Source organism: Trichomonas vaginalis, chromosome II, assembly GCF_026262505.1.
Source record: "Trichomonas vaginalis G3 chromosome II, whole genome shotgun sequence".
NCBI lineage: Eukaryota > Parabasalia > Trichomonadida > Trichomonadidae > Trichomonas > Trichomonas vaginalis.
The window spans coordinates 15,327,031-15,347,848 of NC_067204.1; the positions used below are offsets into that span (position 1 = coordinate 15,327,031).

At 33.3% G+C, this 20,818-nt stretch overlaps 3 protein-coding genes and 1 pseudogene across 4 annotated transcripts, besides 4 other annotated features; all 4 read left to right on the plus strand.

Moving 5' to 3' along the window:
* Positions 1-2,007: part of a mobile genetic element that runs on past the window's edge.
* Positions 1-13,489: part of a mobile genetic element that runs on past the window's edge.
* Positions 2,005-3,602: a mobile genetic element.
* Positions 3,600-8,841: a mobile genetic element.
* Positions 6,143-8,283, plus strand: TVAGG3_0549540 (MULE transposase domain-containing protein; the record flags this gene model as incomplete). The annotated part of the gene is made up of 1 exon (XM_051238124.1): positions 6,143-8,283. A coding segment is annotated over one exon (2,141 nt), but the record flags the coding sequence as incomplete, so codon positions are not given.
* On the plus strand, positions 10,061-10,423 carry TVAGG3_0549550 (uncharacterized protein; the record flags this gene model as incomplete). The annotated part of the gene is made up of 1 exon (XM_051238125.1): positions 10,061-10,423. The coding sequence occupies one exon, from the start codon at positions 10,061-10,063 to the stop codon at positions 10,421-10,423; it is 363 nt and encodes a 120-aa protein (XP_051095949.1).
* On the plus strand, positions 10,442-10,684 carry TVAGG3_0549560 (serine threonine-protein phosphatase family; the record flags this gene model as incomplete). The annotated part of the gene is made up of 1 exon (XM_051238126.1): positions 10,442-10,684. One exon carries the CDS (start codon positions 10,442-10,444, stop codon positions 10,682-10,684), a length of 243 nt encoding a protein of 80 aa, XP_051095950.1.
* TVAGG3_0549570 lies at positions 11,554-12,554 on the plus strand (annotated as a pseudogene). Its single transcript has one exon. A coding segment is annotated over exon 1 (1,001 nt).
* Positions 13,490-20,818: the final 7,329 nt, after the last annotated feature.

The following is a 20,818-nucleotide window of genomic DNA, read 5'->3' on the forward strand; positions in this document are numbered from 1 at the left end:
TATTTGTTCACATTTTTGACATTTATTATATGCTTTTTATCATATTTCCGATGATATGAATATATATTCTATATAAGAATGACGCTACATTCAATCTAAGACCAATATCTCAAAGAATTCCTCATTTAAGTATTACTTTTCATTGTTTTTTAAAAAATATCTTTGCTTATTTGTTCACATTTTTTGACATTTATTATATGCTTTTTATCATATTTCCGATGATATGAATATATATTCTATATAAGAATGACGCTACATTCAATCTAAGACCAATATCTCAAAGAATTCCTCATTTAAGTATTACTTTTCATTGTTTTTTAAAAAATATCTTTGCTTATTTGTTCACATTTTTGACATTTATTATATGCTTTTTATCATATTTCCGATGATATGAATATATATTCTATATAAGAATGACGCTACATTCAATCTAAGACCAATATCTCAAAGAATTCCTCATTTAAGTATTACTTTTCATTGTTTTTAAAAAATATCTTTGCTTATTTGTTCACATTTTTGACATTTATTATATGCTTTTTATCATATTTCCGATGATATGAATATATATTCTATATAAGAATGACGCTACATTCAATCTAAGACCAATATCTCAAAGAATTCCTCATTTAAGTATTACTTTCATTGTTTTTTAAAAAATATCTTTGCTTATTTGTTCACATTTTTGACATTTATTATATGCTTTTATCATATTTCCGATGATATGAATATATATTCTATATAAGAATGACGCTACATTCAATCTAAGACCAATATCTCAAAGAATTCCTCATTTAAGTATTACTTTTCATTGTTTTTTTAAAAAATATCTTTGCTTATTTGTTCACATTTTTGACATTTATTATATGCTTTTTATCATATTTCCGATGATATGAATATATATTCTATATAAGAATGACGCTACATTCAATCTAAGACCAATATCTCAAAGAATTCCTCATTTAAGTATTACTTTTCATTGTTTTTTAAAAAAATATCTTTGCTTATTTGTTCACATTTTTGACATTTATTATATGCTTTTTATCATATTTCCGATGATATGAATATATATTCTATATAAGAATGACGCTACATTCAATCTAAGACCAATATCTCAAAGAATTCCTCATTTAAGTATTACTTTTCATTGTTTTTTAAAAAATATCTTTGCTTATTTGTTCACATTTTTGACATTTATTATATGCTTTTTATCATATTTCCGATGATATGAATATATATTCTATATAAGAATGACGCTACATTCAATCTAAGACCAATATCTCAAAGAATTCCTCATTTAAGTATTACTTTTCATTGTTTTTTAAAAAATATCTTTGCTTATTTGTTCACATTTTTGACATTTATTATATGCTTTTTATCATATTTCCGATGATATGAATATATATTCTATATAAGAATGACGCTACATTCAATCTAAGACCAATATCTCAAAGAATTCCTCATTTAAGTATTACTTTTCATTGTTTTTTAAAAAATATCTTTGCTTATTTGTTCACATTTTTGACATTTATTATATGCTTTTTATCATATTTCCGATGATATGAATATATATTCTATATAAGAATGACGCTACATTCAATCTAAGACCAATATCTCAAAGAATTCCTCATTTAAGTATTACTTTTCATTGTTTTTTAAAAAATATCTTTGCTTATTTGTTCACATTTTTGACATTTATTATATGCTTTTTATCATATTTCCGATGATATGAATATATATTCTATATAAGAATGACGCTACATTCAATCTAAGACCAATATCTCAAAGAATTCCTCATTTAAGTATTACTTTTCATTGTTTTTTAAAAAATATCTTTGCTTATTTGTTCACATTTTTGACATTTATTATATGCTTTTTATCATATTTCCGATGATATGAATATATATTCTATATAAGAATGACGCTACATTCAATCTAAGACCAATATCTCAAAGAATTCCTCATTTAAGTATTACTTTTCATTGTTTTTTAAAAAATATCTTTGCTTATAGATCCAAGGTGATGTGATTTTTGCATCCCTGGGATGGACGATACACCCAAAGTGTCACCTTTTTTGGGATAACATGAATTTTAAATATCATGAGAGTTCTGCAAACCATATGCACAATATCTATTCAGCCTGACTTCTTGTATATATGAGTTAGACTTCTTAAATATTGTGCTTGGGGCGATATAAGCATTTCCGAGATTACCATCGTGCTCTATAGTATGCTACTTCTCCCTGGTTCTAGCTCAGTTCCAAGGATATTGGCGTTCAAGGATTTGGCAAGGTCCTTCCGAAGTCTCTCATTCGATGAGAGATTTCGGAAGAATCTTGCCTTAAAGTACTCCAACTCTTGTTCTTTTGTTCCTAAATAGTGGGAAAAGTTATTTGACTACTTAAGGTAGAGATTATCCGAGGTCCCTCATTTGATGAGAGGCCTCGGATAATCTCTGCCTTAAAATTGTACACTTGTAGTCCATGAGAGTGTAAGTATACATTGATAGGACAGCTTTCTTCTGAAGTCTTAGATTTGATGAGAACCTCAGAAGAAAACTGTCCTATTTTATAGTAAAAGGAGTTTCAGGAGCTCCAAAGCTCCCTTTCGTAAGGATTAGGAGCTTTGGAGCTCCTGGTTCGTAGATGTGTTTCGCATCTTTCATCAGCAAAGGACATTTACCATCTGGGACTATGTTGATGGAGACTCAGGAGCTCCAAAGCTCCCTTTAGTAAGGATTAGAAGCTTTGAAGCTCCTGGTTCGTAGACGTGTTTCGCATCTTTCATCAGAAGAGGCCCAAATGGTAAATAGCCTCTGCTGATGAGCTTCAGGAGCTCCAAGGCTCCCCCTCGTAACGATTAGGAGCTTTGTAGCTCCTGAAGGTAAGGTAGGATTGCTCTGATCTCTAATCAGTAGATGCCATGCCTCATTATGAACTCTACTGACAAGAGATCAAGAGCTCCAAGGACTCCCTTTTTAGTTAGTGGCGTTCTCACCATTTAGTAGGATTGCTGATCCTACTAATGAAGTGATCACTTAGTATACGTTTTGAATAAATTGAATTTTTTTTTAGAATTTAGTATTTTTTATAGACATCACATGTATATTATAAATACATAAATATATTCTTTAATTCAAAAAATTCAATTCGGTTTTGGGATGGGTATCCCAGCCCCAAGTATTCAATTTTATTCAATTTTTTAAGAATTTTGGGTTGGGATGCCCAGACCAAAACAAGCTTTATATTTTGATGTGTAGATACGTATGTGTGCATCATTGTTGTGTTATATATTATGTTTTTAAAGAAAAAAATCTGATTCAAAAAAAATTATCACTAATTAGTTGATAATATAAAGAAAAAATAGATAAATTGTATGTTTTGAGAGTATTTATCCAGATTCACTCATATGAATTCATTAAATAGTGTCTTTTTACTCCCAAATTTATTTTGAATTATTGAAATCAAAGAAAAAAATCAAAAAAAAATTCTCGAAATTTTTATTTTCAAAAAAAAATTTGGATTTTATATTGAAAACTGACACTGGGAGGACGATAGGGCTGGGATTGGAGATACCCCGCTCACTTGGGAAAAATACGGATCTATATCTTTGCTTATTTGTTCACATTTTTGACATTTATTATATGCTTTTTATCATATTTCCGATGATATGAATATATATTCTATATAAGAATGACGCTACATTCAATCTAAGACCAATATCTCAAAGAATTCCTCATTTAAGTATTACTTTTCATTGTTTTTTAAAAAATATCTTTGCTTATTTGTTCACATTTTTGACATTTATTATATGCTTTTTATCATATTTCCGATGATATGAATATATATTCTATATAAGAATGACGCTACATTCAATCTAAGACCAATATCTCAAAGAATTCCTCATTTAAGTATTACTTTTCATTGTTTTTTAAAAAATATCTTTGCTTATTTGTTCACATTTTTGACATTTATTATATGCTTTTTATCATATTTCCGATGATATGAATATATATTCTATATAAGAATGACGCTACATTCAATCTAAGACCAATATCTCAAAGAATTCCTCATTTAAGTATTACTTTTCATTGTTTTTTAAAAAATATCTTTGCTTATTTGTTCACATTTTTGACATTTATTATATGCTTTTTATCATATTTCCGATGATATGAATATATATTCTATATAAGAATGACGCTACATTCAATCTAAGACCAATATCTCAAAGAATTCCTCATTTAAGTATTACTTTTCATTGTTTTTTAAAAAATATCTTTGCTTATTTGTTCACATTTTTGACATTTATTATATGCTTTTTATCATATTTCCGATGATATGAATATATATTCTATATAAGAATGACGCTACATTCAATCTAAGACCAATATCTCAAAGAATTCCTCATTTAAGTATTACTTTTCATTGTTTTTTAAAAAATATCTTTGCTTATTTGTTCATTTTTGACATTTATTATATGCTTTTTATCATATTTCCGATGATATGAATATATATTCTATATAAGAATGACGCTACATTCAATCTAAGACCAATATCTCAAAGAATTCCTCATTTAAGTATTACTTTTCATTGTTTTTTAAAAAATATCTTTGCTTATTTGTTCACATTTTTGACATTTATTATATGCTTTTTATCATATTTCCGATGATATGAATATATATTCTATATAAGAATGACGCTACATTCAATCTAAGACCAATATCTCAAAGAATTCCTCATTTAAGTATTACTTTTCATTGTTTTTTAAAAAATATCTTTGCTTATTTGTTCACATTTTTGACATTTATTATATGCTTTTTATCATATTTCCGATGATATGAATATATATTCTATATAAGAATGACGCTACATTCAATCTAAGACCAATATCTCAAAGAATTCCTCATTTAAGTATTACTTTTCATTGTTTTTTAAAAAATATCTTTGCTTATTTGTTCACATTTTTGACATTTATTATATGCTTTTTATCATATTTCCGATGATATGAATATATATTCTATATAAGAATGACGCTACATTCAATCTAAGACCAATATCTCAAAGAATTCCTCATTTAAGTATTACTTTTCATTGTTTTTTAAAAAATATCTTTGCTTATTTGTTCACATTTTTGACATTTATTATATGCTTTTTATCATATTTCCGATGATATGAATATATATTCTATATAAGAATGACGCTACATTCAATCTAAGACCAATATCTCAAAGAATTCCTCATTTAAGTATTACTTTTCATTGTTTTTTAAAAAATATCTTTGCTTATTTGTTCACATTTTTGACATTTATTATATGCTTTTTATCATATTTCCGATGATATGAATATATATTCTATATAAGAATGACGCTACATTCAATCTAAGACCAATATCTCAAAGAATTCCTCATTTAAGTATTACTTTTCATTGTTTTTTAAAAAATATCTTTGCTTATTTGTTCACATTTTTGACATTTATTATATGCTTTTTATCATATTTCCGATGATATGAATATATATTCTATATAAGAATGACGCTACATTCAATCTAAGACCAATATCTCAAAGAATTCCTCATTTAAGTATTACTTTTCATTGTTTTTTAAAAAATATCTTTGCTTATTTGTTCACATTTTTGACATTTATTATATGCTTTTTATCATATTTCCGATGATATGAATATATATTCTATATAAGAATGACGCTACATTCAATCTAAGACCAATATCTCAAAGAATTCCTCATTTAAGTATTACTTTTCATTGTTTTTTAAAAAATATCTTTGCTTATTTGTTCACTTTTTGACATTTATTATATGCTTTTTATCATATTTCCGATGATATGAATATATATTCTATATAAGAATGACGCTACATTCAATCTAAGACCAATATCTCAAAGAATTCCTCATTTAAGTATTACTTTTCATTGTTTTTTAAAAAATATCTTTGCTTATTTGTTCACTTTTTTGACATTTATTATATGCTTTTTATCATATTTCCGATGATATGAATATATATTCTATATAAGAATGACGCTACATTCAATCTAAGACCAATATCTCAAAGAATTCCTCATTTAAGTATTACTTTTCATTTTTGATTCAATTTTCGAACGGTTTTCGTAAATTTTGCATCATTTCATTTTTTAATGGGAAAATCATATATATTTAATCAAAAAAGAGCAAACTTTACAGACGAAAATAAAATATTTATCAGGGAACAATCTGATAAATACCAAAAATCAACATCGAGAGATGAAAAAACGAATATAATCAAACAAGTTCTTCAATATTTTAATATTAAATACGCCGAAAATGAATCTAAAGCTGTCAGAAGATATTTTAGTTATATTGCAGTTAAAAATATTCCCGCAGTTACTGGAAAATATCCTGATACAATTGTTCGCAAAGATATGCTTTATTCGCATGATCATACAAATATTATTAATTCAAATAATATTGAACGTTACTACCGTTGCATCGATCATTCTTGTCAAGCACGTTATTTAGTTAAAATTGAGAACAGTTCAGTTTCCGAAGATTTACAAAAGGAACATATACCCGAATGCAGACAATTTAAAAAGTTACAAAATGAAAAAAATGATCTTCATAAATCAATGACTCTGACAGAAATATACAATAAGGCAATGGCAAAATTTTCTGAAGACAACGGCACTTTTCAGCAGATTAAAAAATTTATGACAGAACTTGCTGTTGGTACTGATGAAAACCCATTAATTAAAGATTCATTGGTCAGGGAAGTTTATAATAAGTCCAGAAAATTTTCTGTTGGAGAAAAAATTACAGACGATGAAATTGCTAATTTTTGTTTAATAAATGGCGAGCAGTTTTTCATTGGCCATGATTTTCAAGCAAATTGTGAGACGATGTTTTTTGGTTTTGAGAAGGCAATTCAATTTGCAAAAGAAGCCACAGATTTATTTTGCGATGGAACTTTTAAAATTACACCAAAACATTTTCAAAAAGGACAGATGCTAACAATTATGATTTGTGAACCTTCAACAAATCAATATCTACCACTTTTATTTATATTCATGAAAAACCGCACATTTGAATCTTATAAGAAGGCATTTGAATATATTTTTACTGTCAAGGGTATTCAATTTTCAAAGCTAATTCAAATTCATTGTGATTTTGAAAAGGGAATGATAGAGGCACTTCAACAAATTTTCCCTAAAGTCCGTATAATTGGATGCCTATTTCATTTCAAACAAGCTTTACACAGGAAACTTGTAGCACTTTATACAAAAAATTTCAATACTTTACAAAATTCTTTATTTAAGCTATATTCTATTACTCCATTCATGTCTCATGAAGAATTTGTACTTACAATGCATATAATTAATCAAAATAAAGTTGATTCGATCAAAGATTATATTGATTATTTCAACAAAGTTTGGTTGCCGCACTACAATTTAATATCTCAATATAATAATGCAACTGCAATATTCACTAATGATTGCCTCGAGAGTATGCATTCAGAATTTTCTTCGTTAAAACATCCAAACATTTATGAAGCTATTAAGAAGATATCTCAAATCCAATTAGATAAATATAACGCCATCAAAAATAACCAGAAGATCGAGCGCCATATAAAAACCGTTATCACTGATAGCTACAAAAATTATATTCTTGACTGCTTTCAAAAAGAACTTGAGAAAACAATTTTTTCTATCAAACAATACAACGTAAGTGATCTTTCTTTGGCTCAGAACGAGATTTCTCCATATGGTTCCATAGAATCGAGTTCATTGTTCGAAAATATTCCAGTTCATGATGCAGATATACTCAAATCGATCGATCTAACAGATAAAGATACAATGATCACTAAGTTTATTAATGAAAAAAGAGAAAAAATTATGGCATTATTTAATGAAACATTAAATCATCCAGATTTTAATTCATCCACTCCAATTCAAACTAATTTTGAGCAAGCCGATACAAATCAAGGTTCAGATGCTCCAATTCGCTCCGAAAATTCAAATATTGCAGACTCTACAGATTTAGAACCAGAAAATCAAAACCATCCTTCTACAAATCAAATGTCTAGTAATCTAGAACATAAGCTGGACCTTCTTGATCATATTGAAAAACAATTATCGAAAATGCGCTCGTTATTGGGAATTCTTCCTACTACAAATGCTATTGTTGGGCCGTCAAAACAAGTTTCAGTTAATAGCAAGCAAAATTCTGAAAAAAATAAGAAAAAATCTTCCATAACAACAAAATCAAACAATAAAAAACAAAATTCATCCGACAATCCTCCTAAACGTAAAGCTCCTATTTCGGAAAGGATTCTCAGCGATAATAACTTATATTTTCAAGTTCATCGAAAGAGATCGAAAAGCAAACGTTCCACATCTACAGAGAAAAAGAATTGATATATGAAGTCTAATTCCTTTTATAACTACTATATTTTTATTCTTATGACTAAAAAATAATATATTATTTAACAATTTTCATTTTTTTCTTTTAACAATTTCGTTTTATTTCCATTTATTGTTAAATGATTTTTAGCATACACCTTTCTTTGTTCATCTTCTAAATACAATTTATTTTTTCTTAGATATAATTCTATTCATTCAATTCGATCGTCATTTTTCAGTACATGATCGTAATTTTCAATTATTGATCGCGATTTTACTTCAGAATTTGTTCGCAATATTGCTTATCAAAATTATATCTCTATTCTCTCATTTCTGTTTAGTCAATATCATTACACTCCTATTGTCTAATAACATGCTATTAATTTTCTTAAAATTAAAAAAAAATATCAACTTTTAAAAACAGAAACTTAACATCCTTAGGTCAATGGATTTTGATGTGAAAAAAAAAAAAAAAAAAAAAAAAAAAAAGGGAGTGGGGCTTCCAGGCACTTCGTGCCTTCTAGCCCTGATGTTGATGTTTAGTATAAATGAAGTTTTTATTCGGAGGACTCTTCTTCTTCCTCTATTGCTTCTGGGAAGAAGCCTTCTTCTGGGTCGAAAACATTATATAATGTTTCACTTTTCACAAATTATATATGTTTTCATGTTTTGTCACTTTTCTGTCACTTTTCAGGAAAAAACATTTTTATTATTATATATAAATGAATTTTACCAAACCACCGTTACCGTTCTTTGGAAATAAGAGTAGATGTAAAGATATTATATTGAGAGAACTTAAGAAACTACCGAATGGTCTAACATTTGTAGATTTGTTCGGTGGAAGTTTCTATATATCCCATTTGTGCCATACTGTATTCCCAGACTCAAAGATTATATGCAATGACTTCGACAACTATATGAACCGTCTCAAACATATTCCAGACACTAACAAAATATTGAAAGAGTTAAAAGAAAAGATACCTATAGGTAAGATGGAACGTATACCATTAGATAAGAAAAATATTGTGAGAGAGGTTTTGAAAAAAGCAGAATATATAGACTGGGATAGTATATCTGCTAGACTATTATATAGTGGTGCTATAAGAGTTCATGACATTGAAACACTTATGTCAAAAGTTTTATATCTTAACTATACAAATGTTTTCAAAGAGGACATAGAAAAATATATTGAGGGTATAGAGTTTGTGAGATGTCATTGGACAGAGTTGTATGAAAAATATAAAGACAAGGAAAATGTTTTCTTTATAGTGGACCCGCCGTTCTATAACACATGGGATTTTCAATACCAAGTAGACTGGACTTTGAGAGACTCTTTAGAAACTTTAGACGTTTTACATAACCATCCATGCTTTTACTTTACATCCGATAAAAGTGGTTTGGAAACCGTTATGAGATGGTTAGAGGACATACATGACTATGAGTTTAGATACGATAAGATAGAATATGAGAGAGGTCCTATAAACTGGAGAAAGTGTCACAACAAAGAAATTTTATTGGTAAGTAAATGTGGTTTGAAATAGGACTACTTGTTTTAGGTTTTTTCCATTGTGTCATTTACTTATTTGACGTGGCAGAAAGATATAGAGAATATGAAGATGAACCAATACCAGCAAATGTTCAGCATATGTACTCGTAAGAGATATTTTTATCTAATATTAAATGGACGCACAGAACTTAGCGAATGCACAGCAACCTGGACAACCAAACCCAGAGAATATTCCAAATGAAGTTAGAATACAAACTGCAATGGCAAACTATGGTCAAGTGCCAACAGATGTACAAATGCAAACTGCCATGTCAAATGACGCTGCGTTAGGTTTGCCACCATGGTATGCAAATATGAGATGGAAAGAGTTTTATACAAACCCTGAAGTGGGATATAAACAACTTTATGCAGATGACGCGAACACAGGAGTTGACCCAGAATATGTTTTCTACCAGAGGAGAAACAGAATGTATGAGCTCCAGTTAAAGAACGCTATGGAACTCAACAGGAAACGTAAGAGACTAGGTGGACATTAGATTTTTACATATAGTAAAATGGGTTTCTTCAGTAAGATAGGAAACTTCTTTCGAAATGTTGGAAGAGGTATATGGAATGGAATAAAAACCGTAGGAAGAGGAATTTGGAACGGAGTCAAAAATATTGGTAAAAGAGTAGGTCAGTTTGTTGGTATTATACCTAAAGACCCTGAACCAGAAGAACAAGCTCCTGTTATACAACAGCCTGAACCTGCACCACAGTCAAGTTGGCAACCAAATCCAACACCTCAACCGTATTAAAAAATTATATTTTTTACCGTTCGATAGTAGTTGTATATGAAACTAAGTTCTAAGTAAAACGCATGGTATAATGGAATTATTCTTTTTCTTCCATCTGTAGTAAACCATACTTGAAAGTCTGAAATACTTCCACTTGGTGGTTCATATAACTTTGTAGGTTTTTCGTAAAAGTCATTTGCCAAGCATAAGAAAGAGTTTTGAGCGCCAGAAAATGAAGCATGAACAATAATAGCAGCTGGGTCGAAAACATCTTTAAATAAATATGGTTCATCTCTTGCATATCGACTGTAAATATTTGCTAAAGGAAGTTCGACTTTCTGATTTAACATTCTTTGCAAATAATACCATGACATTGCAGTGAATTCTGTATATATTTGTTCGTCTTTCTTTGGATTGTCTTCGTAGATTTGAAATGACACTTGTGAATTTTGTTTGTCATATACAATTCTCACATAAAGTGTGCTCTCGGTATTTGCATATTCATCAGCATATTTTGCATAACATGAATTTATTTTATCTTCTATATTTTTTAACGCAGTCTGTAGAGAAGATGAAAGGTCAACTTGTATTAGCTCAATTTCTTCCACATTTTTCGTTTCCCTTCAGATATATAATCTATATGAAACCTTACAATAAATGAAACTTTTATCTTCTACAGACACAAACTTCATTCTACGAAAGCCAATAGCTTTTGTGACAGATGGGTCTCTTAGCCATCTTAATGGGTAGTCAAAACGATAGCCTTCATGCTTTACGGTCTCTGTCTCAAACTTTTGACCGACATTCGTAAAAAGTTCATCTAATGGTTTAGTTGTAGCAACTCTTGAATTTTCTTTTTCTATTGAAAGCATATTTTATCTAGAATAAAAATGTCGAAAGAAACAGCGTCTATGAGAGAAATACAACACAACCGACAACTCATTTTGCAAGCTCTAAATAAGAACACAACAAACTTTTCAAACTATTCTAAGATATCTGAGTCATTGAAAGAAGGAAACTTAAAACTGACGATAAACCCAATGACAGACGAGTTTCTGTTTCAAGACAACAAGAACCATACTGTTGTATAAATCCAACAAAAAGAACTTTAAACGAGAAACCTATAGATGAACTTCTTTTGAAAGCAGATATGACAACAAAGCTGACAAAGAGTATGTCATTGAAAAAGTTCAAGAAGAACATGACAGAGCAGATGCAACATATGCAACAAAAGAGGATGTTGAAAAGAAAGCTGACAAAGAGTATGTTGACGATGAGTTAGCATATCTGGCTAGTGGGTTAGTGAAGAAGGCAGATAAGGAATATGTGGATGAAAAAGACAATGAAATTATAAAAAGGGTGAATGGTACCATGAACGGACATCGAAGATTTTAGAAGGTAAAGCCAATACAGGGTGGGTTTCAGGATGTTTAGACCTTAAAGCCGACAAAGAAACTGTAGATATGTTGACACAAACGGTTTCAAGTCATACCAGAGGTTTAATGGAAGATGGACAACAGTTGAAAGAGCTTGAGAAAGGTGTTACAGAGTTAAGGAATACAAAAGCAGACTCGACATGGATAGCTGGATATGTAGATGCAACAAAAGAACGTATTTTAGCATGGACAGAAGGAACATACCCACAAAAATATCATAGACATAGCATCTCTGACGTAAATGAACTTGAAGAAAAGTTATATAAAAAAGCAGACAAAACAGAGCTTCAAACATTAAAGACAGAAATACTTCAAACAGTATATCCTATAGGTTCTATTTATACGTCAATGAACTCTACCAGACCAGAAGTAGTACTTGGTCTCGGAACTTGGACTCAAATAGTCGACAGGTTTTTGTATTGTGCAAACTCTTCAAAGGAAACAGGTGGAAGTAAAACGATTTCAGGTGAAAATTTACCTGCACACAGTCACTACATAGATTTAAGTACATCTCAAGCAGGTTGGCATAAGCATAGATATTGGGATTGGTCAGGAATGACAAAAGGTAAAGGATATGATGTTAAAGACGACGTTAAGTTTGCTATAAATTGTTACTGGATGACACTCAGGGAGAGGAAACCATACACATCGTTTCAGGATATACGCAAACAACGGGACAAAGTAAAGACTACATGCCACCTTACATGACAGTTTACGCATGGTATAGAATTGCTTAGTCGTCATTTTCAACTTCTTTAGCATATTCGTCAGGAGTTGTCTTATATTTGTTAGGAACTGTCTTTGAAAGTATACCACCTTGAACCTTAACAAGTTTGAAACGAGGTCTGACAATAGTCGTTTTATCTTCTGCTTGCAGTCTGTACATTTTGCCATGTTTGCCTAAAACTTCATAATATTCTCTTGTATACTTTCTTCTATTTTTACGAACACGAATGTGAGTACCTGTCGAGTTCCCATTGTTGTCATAGTCAATAGTATTTTCATATGGGTCGCGTTTAGGTATTTCTATTTTTACTTTGTCACCTTTCTTAAGTTTGAAGCCTGGCATTCTTTCTTGTTTGTCTCTTTTGACTAAACTATTAAATATATAGTCTTTCTCTAAGTCGGGGTTGTTTTTCATTTCTTCGGGGGAATGGTTTCCCAAACCTTTTTGTTTACGGCTATTGTAAATATTTAAAACTTGTCTCATCTTTGCCATGGAGAAGTGTCTATATTTGTCGTCATATGACATTTCATTTGCTTCACCACCTTGTGGTTGATTTAAGTCTCTTAAGATTTTTATACAACTGTCAATGACACCAAGAGCAGAATGGTTTTGGTCGACAATGAAATATTGGTTTACATTTTTTGAACGCAGATAGTTTTTTAATCATCTGATTTGAAAGAACTTTCACAGTCAGATGTCAGTTTTGTTGGATGGTATTTGTCAACGAATATTGTCAAAGCAGTTTTCACATCTAAAATATTTTTGGACCATAATGGTATGGCTTCACAGTATCTTGTGTTTTGACCGACAAATATTAGCCAGTATGGTGGTCCATCTTCTCTATACCTCGGAATGTTTTCCAAGATATCCATAAACCAAGCATTTGGTGTTGAACTAAAGATTTTTACCATGAGTGCTTTCTTTGTGCTTTAGAAACATAGGGGTCCTTGTTTGGATTCGTCATTTTTTAACCCATAAGAAATGGGTTTATTTGGCGCATTAGCAGGAGTTGCATCCAGATTTAGATTTTTGCCCGCAGTTGGAACAATAGCTAGAGGTGTATTGGAGTGTGGAAGGAAGATTTTGAGTACATTAGGTATACTTAAAGAGAAAGCACAACCTATTATACAAACTGTACAGAAAGGTTGGGATGTAGCACGAGATGCAGCAAATCTTATTCCAAATCCTGAAACAAGAGGAAAAGTTCAAGAGGATGGACAATGTAGGAAGACAAGCAGGAAACTTTATAACAAAGCAAATGACTACTATAACCAAGCAGGGCACTATATGACCAAGGTGAAAGATTCTTTAACAGAGGATATAACCATGCACAACAATGGGGTAAACAATAACCAACCTCAACCGCCTCAAACGTGGGGAATGTAAGTTTTTTACTGAGATGAAATGAACAATACAGCATTGAGACAAATGGGTTCAAAGATGGATTTGTCGGCTTCCAGCAGTTACACAACCACGTGTTTGTCAAGTTCTTCCTATACCTCAGGAAGTTTTAGACCGACTTAAAAAACCTAAACAACCAGTTGAAAACAAACCAAACTAAAATTTTTTACTGAGATGAAATGACCGAAGAAGTTGAAACGGTAGATTTGACACCACAAACAAAAAGTTCAGAACCATTGTCAAAACCTGTCAAAGAACTTACAGATGAAGAGAAAAATTCAATAATAGAAAGTGCCAGGTCTGGAAATACAAACCCTAACTATAAAGTCACTTTTTCATAGAAATGGAACGGCTAGTATCTCAAAAAGAAACAGACTCTCACAAATAAAATATTGAAGTCTGAAGGAGCTTTCGAGACACAGATGGAAAAGTTTACTTCACTGACCAACAGTTCATTATAGAACATCTCATTGACTTAGAGTCGAAATATTCTAAACTTTACAACAAACACAAAAAGTTGAAAGGAAAACAAAAAACAAATGGCATATGATATTTATTGAAGATGTTGACGACACAACTGTTCCTGCAGGTGGGGTACAGCCCGAGGAACCGAAAAGTGACGAAAACCGATAGAAGAAGAAACCAAAAACTGAAGATAAACAAAACCAAAGTTTAGTTTGGAAACTAAACCAAGTCAACCTTCATTAGCTGGTATGGGTGGCGTCAAAGACTTTTGGCAGTGGGGTGGTTACGCGTAAAGTAAAAGAATAAAAACATTTTTTTATTTTTATTAAAAATGCCCCCGTATAGAATGGTGATAGAAGGTCTGCTAGAATAAAAGCAGAGTTAGAAAGATATGGCTGGAGAGCTTCAAAGATTTTAAATATAGAAGGGAAGGACCATAAAAAGTCTATGACAATGATCTGTCTTTCGCTACGAAATGGACTTTAGAAACAGCGCCGCGCAAATTATCCAAACAGACTAGAGAAGTTAGAAGAAGAAGTCTTATGGACATGCCTTTCGATGTTAGTGAACCTCAATGTTGAGGACACGACGCTTGCCAGATTCTACTGGAAACATGACGACAATTGCATCCTTTGAGGAAGGAAAAAAGGAAAAGGTGAGACGCAACATGCTCCCATGGAAAGAACAAGATATAGCATTATGAAAAGTATCGTGAAGTTAGAAGTCAAATTAACATTGTCGAACCTTACAGTAAAACTTGACGAAGGAAAGAACAAAAGAAGGCTTCATGGGTGTACTTGCTGCCATACAAGACGGAAATAAGAAAGGATACAATCTCAGATTGACCATAACAGATTTGGAGACATATTACTATGCAAATGGCAATGAACAACAGCTGCAAACTTCTTGACGCTTTCCAAGACTACAAAAGAAGAACAAATGGTTGACTCCGACTCAGACATTTTGAATGCAATTTAAGGAATTGCAAGTGTCAATTCGAATGGTACCAACCTAACCCTCAAGCAGTCAGACAAAACATGCTGGATACTTCCCGTTCATAAATAAGTCTGACATTGACTTGACAAGGTATGAATTTACAATTCAATTGAAACAATTCAATGAACCTTGTATTCTACATGTCTCAGGAACTCTCGGTCTTGTTTACAGATGAGAAGATGAAGATCTTCGCGATTCATTGTGTAAGACAACGGTACATGCCTCAGAGGAATTGGAAAATTGCACCGTTGCGAAATGTCAATATCCGAGTCACATACTTACAGCTAAAGTTACTTCACATGACGACTAATGTTTGTTGACAAAGACTAGTTACCATGTGGTTGAAAGATTGCAATTGCCACAACCATTCATGTTGAACGAAAGTCTTACAAACCCATTTGTTCGGAAAAAGGCAAGTGCAACATTTGTCAGAGCTGTAAACATTCATTTTTCCAGAAAGGTTGTGTTGGAACCAATTTCAGGCATGACAGCTGACAGAAAACTTTTGTACAAAAGACGAAAACCAAACTTTTTCATTGTTCGGTAAGACCAAAGTATGTTTCCAGACAAGGTTTATAGCACAAAAGAAGTACACTGTTCAAAAGGAGTTGGATTGTTCGGATACAACCTGAACCGAAGAACTTTCCCACCAATGAGGTTGCAAGAACTTCAGATGCTATAAACAAGACTTCCATTGAGACTCCAATGACGTCAAATTGTATTGGAGAGCACTGAGTTAGGTCAGAAGGTTTTATATGAAAACAGGTTTGCTTCGACCGATGTTTATGAGATAACAGGAGAAGTTTCTCAGAATAAGAGACTCGCTGAATTTCCACAAACTGACCGATTAGGTTGCGACAGTTCGACTCCAGATGAAAAGAAAGTTACTTATGTTGACCCTTAACGCTGCATCATGAGGGTTTGTCCAATATATTCCCGACTGGAATTCCACTAAACGAAGACCGGTGAGTTCCCAGGAAAGAACTATACAGTGGAAAACAGTTCATAGCAAAGCAACTGTATTGATATTTGGGAAAGCTTCAACCCCAAACTTGCAAGACACTTCAAATTGCTTATGAATTTCGACATGGGGGGATTATATCCAGTTAGAAACTCAAGAGATGAAGAGTAAACATTATGAGAAGGTCGACCAACTTCTGTTTGGGAAAAGGTTCTTCTCAACTTTTGTTTTGTAAGTACCGAATATCACTCTAAGGTCAAGCTGGCTATGAGTAACCACATCTTAAAAACCTATTGGTCGAACATTGGTTGTACCCTCAGTTCGCAAAGGCAGTCCTTTGACAACTACAACAATTCGTCTCGAAGTCAAATCCAAAGTGAAGGTTTACTATGAGAACATCATGCCACTCATGACGAATCGAAAGGCTATTAACAAACTCATTGAAATAGGGCATGGTCGGTTAAAGATGGGGTCAATTCAAATTGGAACAAATTTTTCACGAAGTTCATGTAATATCGAAAGGAAAGTACTTTGGCGGTTGTTAAAGAAAGATGGTGTGAAAATAGTTAAAACATTGATGGAAAATAAAAAAAATTTTATTCCGAATTTGAATCGGACAGGTCGAGTTACACCATTCTTCGGTCTCAAACTCATATACTAACCGTTTGTTTGTATTTTTCGTCGGATATCAGGCACGAGACACCAAAATGTTGACCAAACGGACAAAAAAGTGTTCATTTCCGGATTGCGTCAGCAGCCAATCGCATTCGAGCACTTCGAAGAAGCCTTACGTTCAAGGGAGGGTGTTCTTTGGTGCAAGGCAGAGGTCATGAAACCTACGTAGCAGTACATGCCTCAATGCCATGGGAGGACAAATCGTCCTTGGATTTGGCAATTCTACCAACTCCTCTGGGACGACCTCCTACGGCAACTGGGATGAACGAAGAGTCCAATTCAGGAGGTTCAGGAACTACTTTGTCCAACATTCTCATTAATTTTAAGGCCGCTTACGCTACTAAACACCTAAATTTACGTGGGTTTCCCCCTAAAATAAAAATTTTTTTACTCTTAGAACCACTCGAGGTTCTCCCATTACGGTTTGTTGTTGAGCTTGTTTCACCGTCAATGTGTCTGACCTTCGTCTTCTTGCCTGGGATTGGAAACCCAATTGGAATTGCGACAAGCTTGCCCCACTGGCAGAATTGAACGCGATTCGAAGGTGAAGGTTCAATTTGTCCCAAGTTGTTGAGGACTGGCGTAAGAGTACCTGTGCGCTGTCTTCCTTGTTGCGGATTGGTATGGTAGCGGTGGGGAATTCGTAGAGTGCGATCGAGGGCAACAAGGGTTGCCCATGTTGCGGCTTCAGGGAACTTCTTCGTGTTTCTCTTCTTTCTTCGTGTTTCTCTTCTTTCCTTCGAAATTCCTTCTTCAAATTTGGTACTCACGAATTACGGTGTTGGAGGTTCTGTCCGTTTCCAGTACTTCCAGATGGCGTCTATCTCTTCGAAGAAACGGATAGACTGAGTCGGGCAAGGTTTTGGTTCTCTGATGGTTTATTGGCGCAGGTTCCCGCGAAAAATCGTTCAGGACTTTCTTATTGGAAGTCTTGGTTCATGAGGACATCGCTTTGAGGCTTGGTCATCTCTTCCATAAAGGACTACTGTGGAGAGTCTTACGGTGTTTGTCAGATGAGCTTTCAAATTTCAAAATTTGAATTTGAACTGGGCGCTTGTCTGCAACATTGAAAGGACATCTGCCATTGTGTTCGGCTTCCGGTGCATTGTTCGGGACATCGAAAAAAAATGAAGTTTGGTTTAAATGGCGGTTTTACTTCAAAAAGCCTGTTATGATGACAGTGGATGTCATACAACAAGTTTAAACATAATATCTCTGTTCTTCTTACTGAAACGTTTGTTGTCTCTTCCGAATAGAAGTTCGAACATGAGAACCAAAAAAGCGTTTTTTGAGATTGCGGAATTAGTTTCAGGCAAGGTCTCATATTCTGGCATAATGTTGGGCAGCAGTCTCGCAAACATCTGAGCTGACTTCGGACAAATGGGACCAATGTCAGAAAATTCATCTTTGGTCGGACTGCATGACGGTAGTCCCTTACATGTAAGTATGCTCTGGTAAAGTCTTCTCGTCATTTCTGCTAAACTTTTGGAGTATAGCTTCGTTAGTTATTAGAAGTTTTAATTTTAATTGTCCTTATTCCACTCTTGACATCTAAACGTTAACTATCCATTGAGGTAGAGTAGCTTTGGTAGCTTTAAGTGGAGCTATTTGTTCCTTGACTTCCTGCAATTTGGTTGCAATTTGTGTTTGAGCTCCTTCAAGTTCGCCGTCTACTGTCGTTCTCAACGACCTTCACCAATGGCTTTGAAAACTTCTTCATCCGTCCATTTGAGTTTGGTGTGGGACGAATTTTAACTTGTTCATTCAAAAAATGAAAAATGTTTTCTTACTCAAAGCGATGCCATGTATATGGCTATAAGAAACTTACCAGAAGGCTTTTCTTCACATGAGTCTTTGGCAACTTGAGTGTTGGTGTTTGGAGTACTGGGGGAGGTGGCTCTGAAAATTTCAAATCCTCGTTCTCGAGCGCACAACAATGTCAGAATAACATTCCCCACTGTCTTCTTTGCCACCATAAACTGGTATTGACCGAACTTGCATTTGCAGAAGACCGGTCAATACAAGGTTCACAGTTGAAATAGTTGGTACCACAAACTGTTGAGTACGAGTGTTGTAAAAATCATAAAAAAAGTTGAAGTTTAAAATGAGGATGTTTTACTGAATTGGTTTGGATGTCGCCTTCTGGGTTATGAAAGAACGGCCGTCCTGAGAAGTCGGAACCACAGTGCTGCTTGAGAATTTGATAAATTCGGTGGAAATTGGACTCTCTCTGTTTGGAAGTTGTATCCATGGGCGCCTTTGAACACAAGAACTTTTGAGAAGAGCTGTCTTATCTTCATCTTCTTTTATGCGTCACAGGCGGTATTTGAATTGGAATTCCGGATTTCAACATCTTTTCGATTTTACAGCGCACCCTCATTCAGAAACCAGAAGCTGAACTTGTTGGCTTTTCCCTTATGCAGCAAGCTACTGACTTATACAGACTTCATTTATCTCTATAAGGTAAATATTGCCTGCATCTAATGGCTCGATGTTGTCCACTCTTGACCACTTGCTTTCAGCAACAGATAAACTTCCCGCTTACTTCTTTCAGACAATACTATGTACTGTTTCAGAACAAATACTTTGTACTTTTTCATGAAACAATTACTTGCACTGACTTCAGAACAATACTTCGTCTTTTTCAGAACAAGACTTGTACTTTTTTTACAGTTAACAAATACTTGTTGCCTTTTTCAGAACAGAATGCCCGTAAACAGCCATCTCAAATTTCGCATCGAGCAAAAAATTTTTCTGTTTCAGAAACAAGCTTGAGCATTTCAGTGGAAAAACTAGGTACTCTTTCAGCAGACATAACTTGTACTTTTTCAGAAACAAATACTTGTACTGCTGTTCAGAAACAATACTTGTACTTTTTCAGAACATACCTTCACTTTGCTTCAGAACAAGATCTTATATATGTATTGTCTTCATGAACCAAAAAGGTTATCTTGTACTGTTTCAGACAGAATGTCCGACAACGTACCCCACACAACCGAGCATATCCATTCACCAAAACAGAGAAACCATAAAGCACCAGCCCCGATCGCTGCCACCCGTCAGTATTCCGGCAATCCCTCCACAATTACTACCCACATTCTTCCACCTCAAGGTTGTAACCCTAGTCCCAATTTCCCATACAAAGGCTTCCCGAAACTACCCTCCTCAGCCTATGCTCCTTACTCCCCACCCTTTGGATGTTCCAGCCAAGCGCTATCCACCCCAGCAATTCCAAATCTCAGTCAAGAAGCAGGACCAAGAGTCCTTCGATAGACCACGGTCTGTTCAACCGCTTACGCCAAAGATATATGCCAAGGCCACCCATACATGGAAGAACGAACAGGCCTTTCCAGTCCTCTGTCCTCCCGAATCGAATTCCGGATTTCGCACTTAGCGATACCACAGATTCGGTTCGTTAGACGTGAAGAACACCACTTCAAGCAGTACTGAGAGATCTTCCATCCCGTACAATCATTTACAATGGAGCTCTCAAG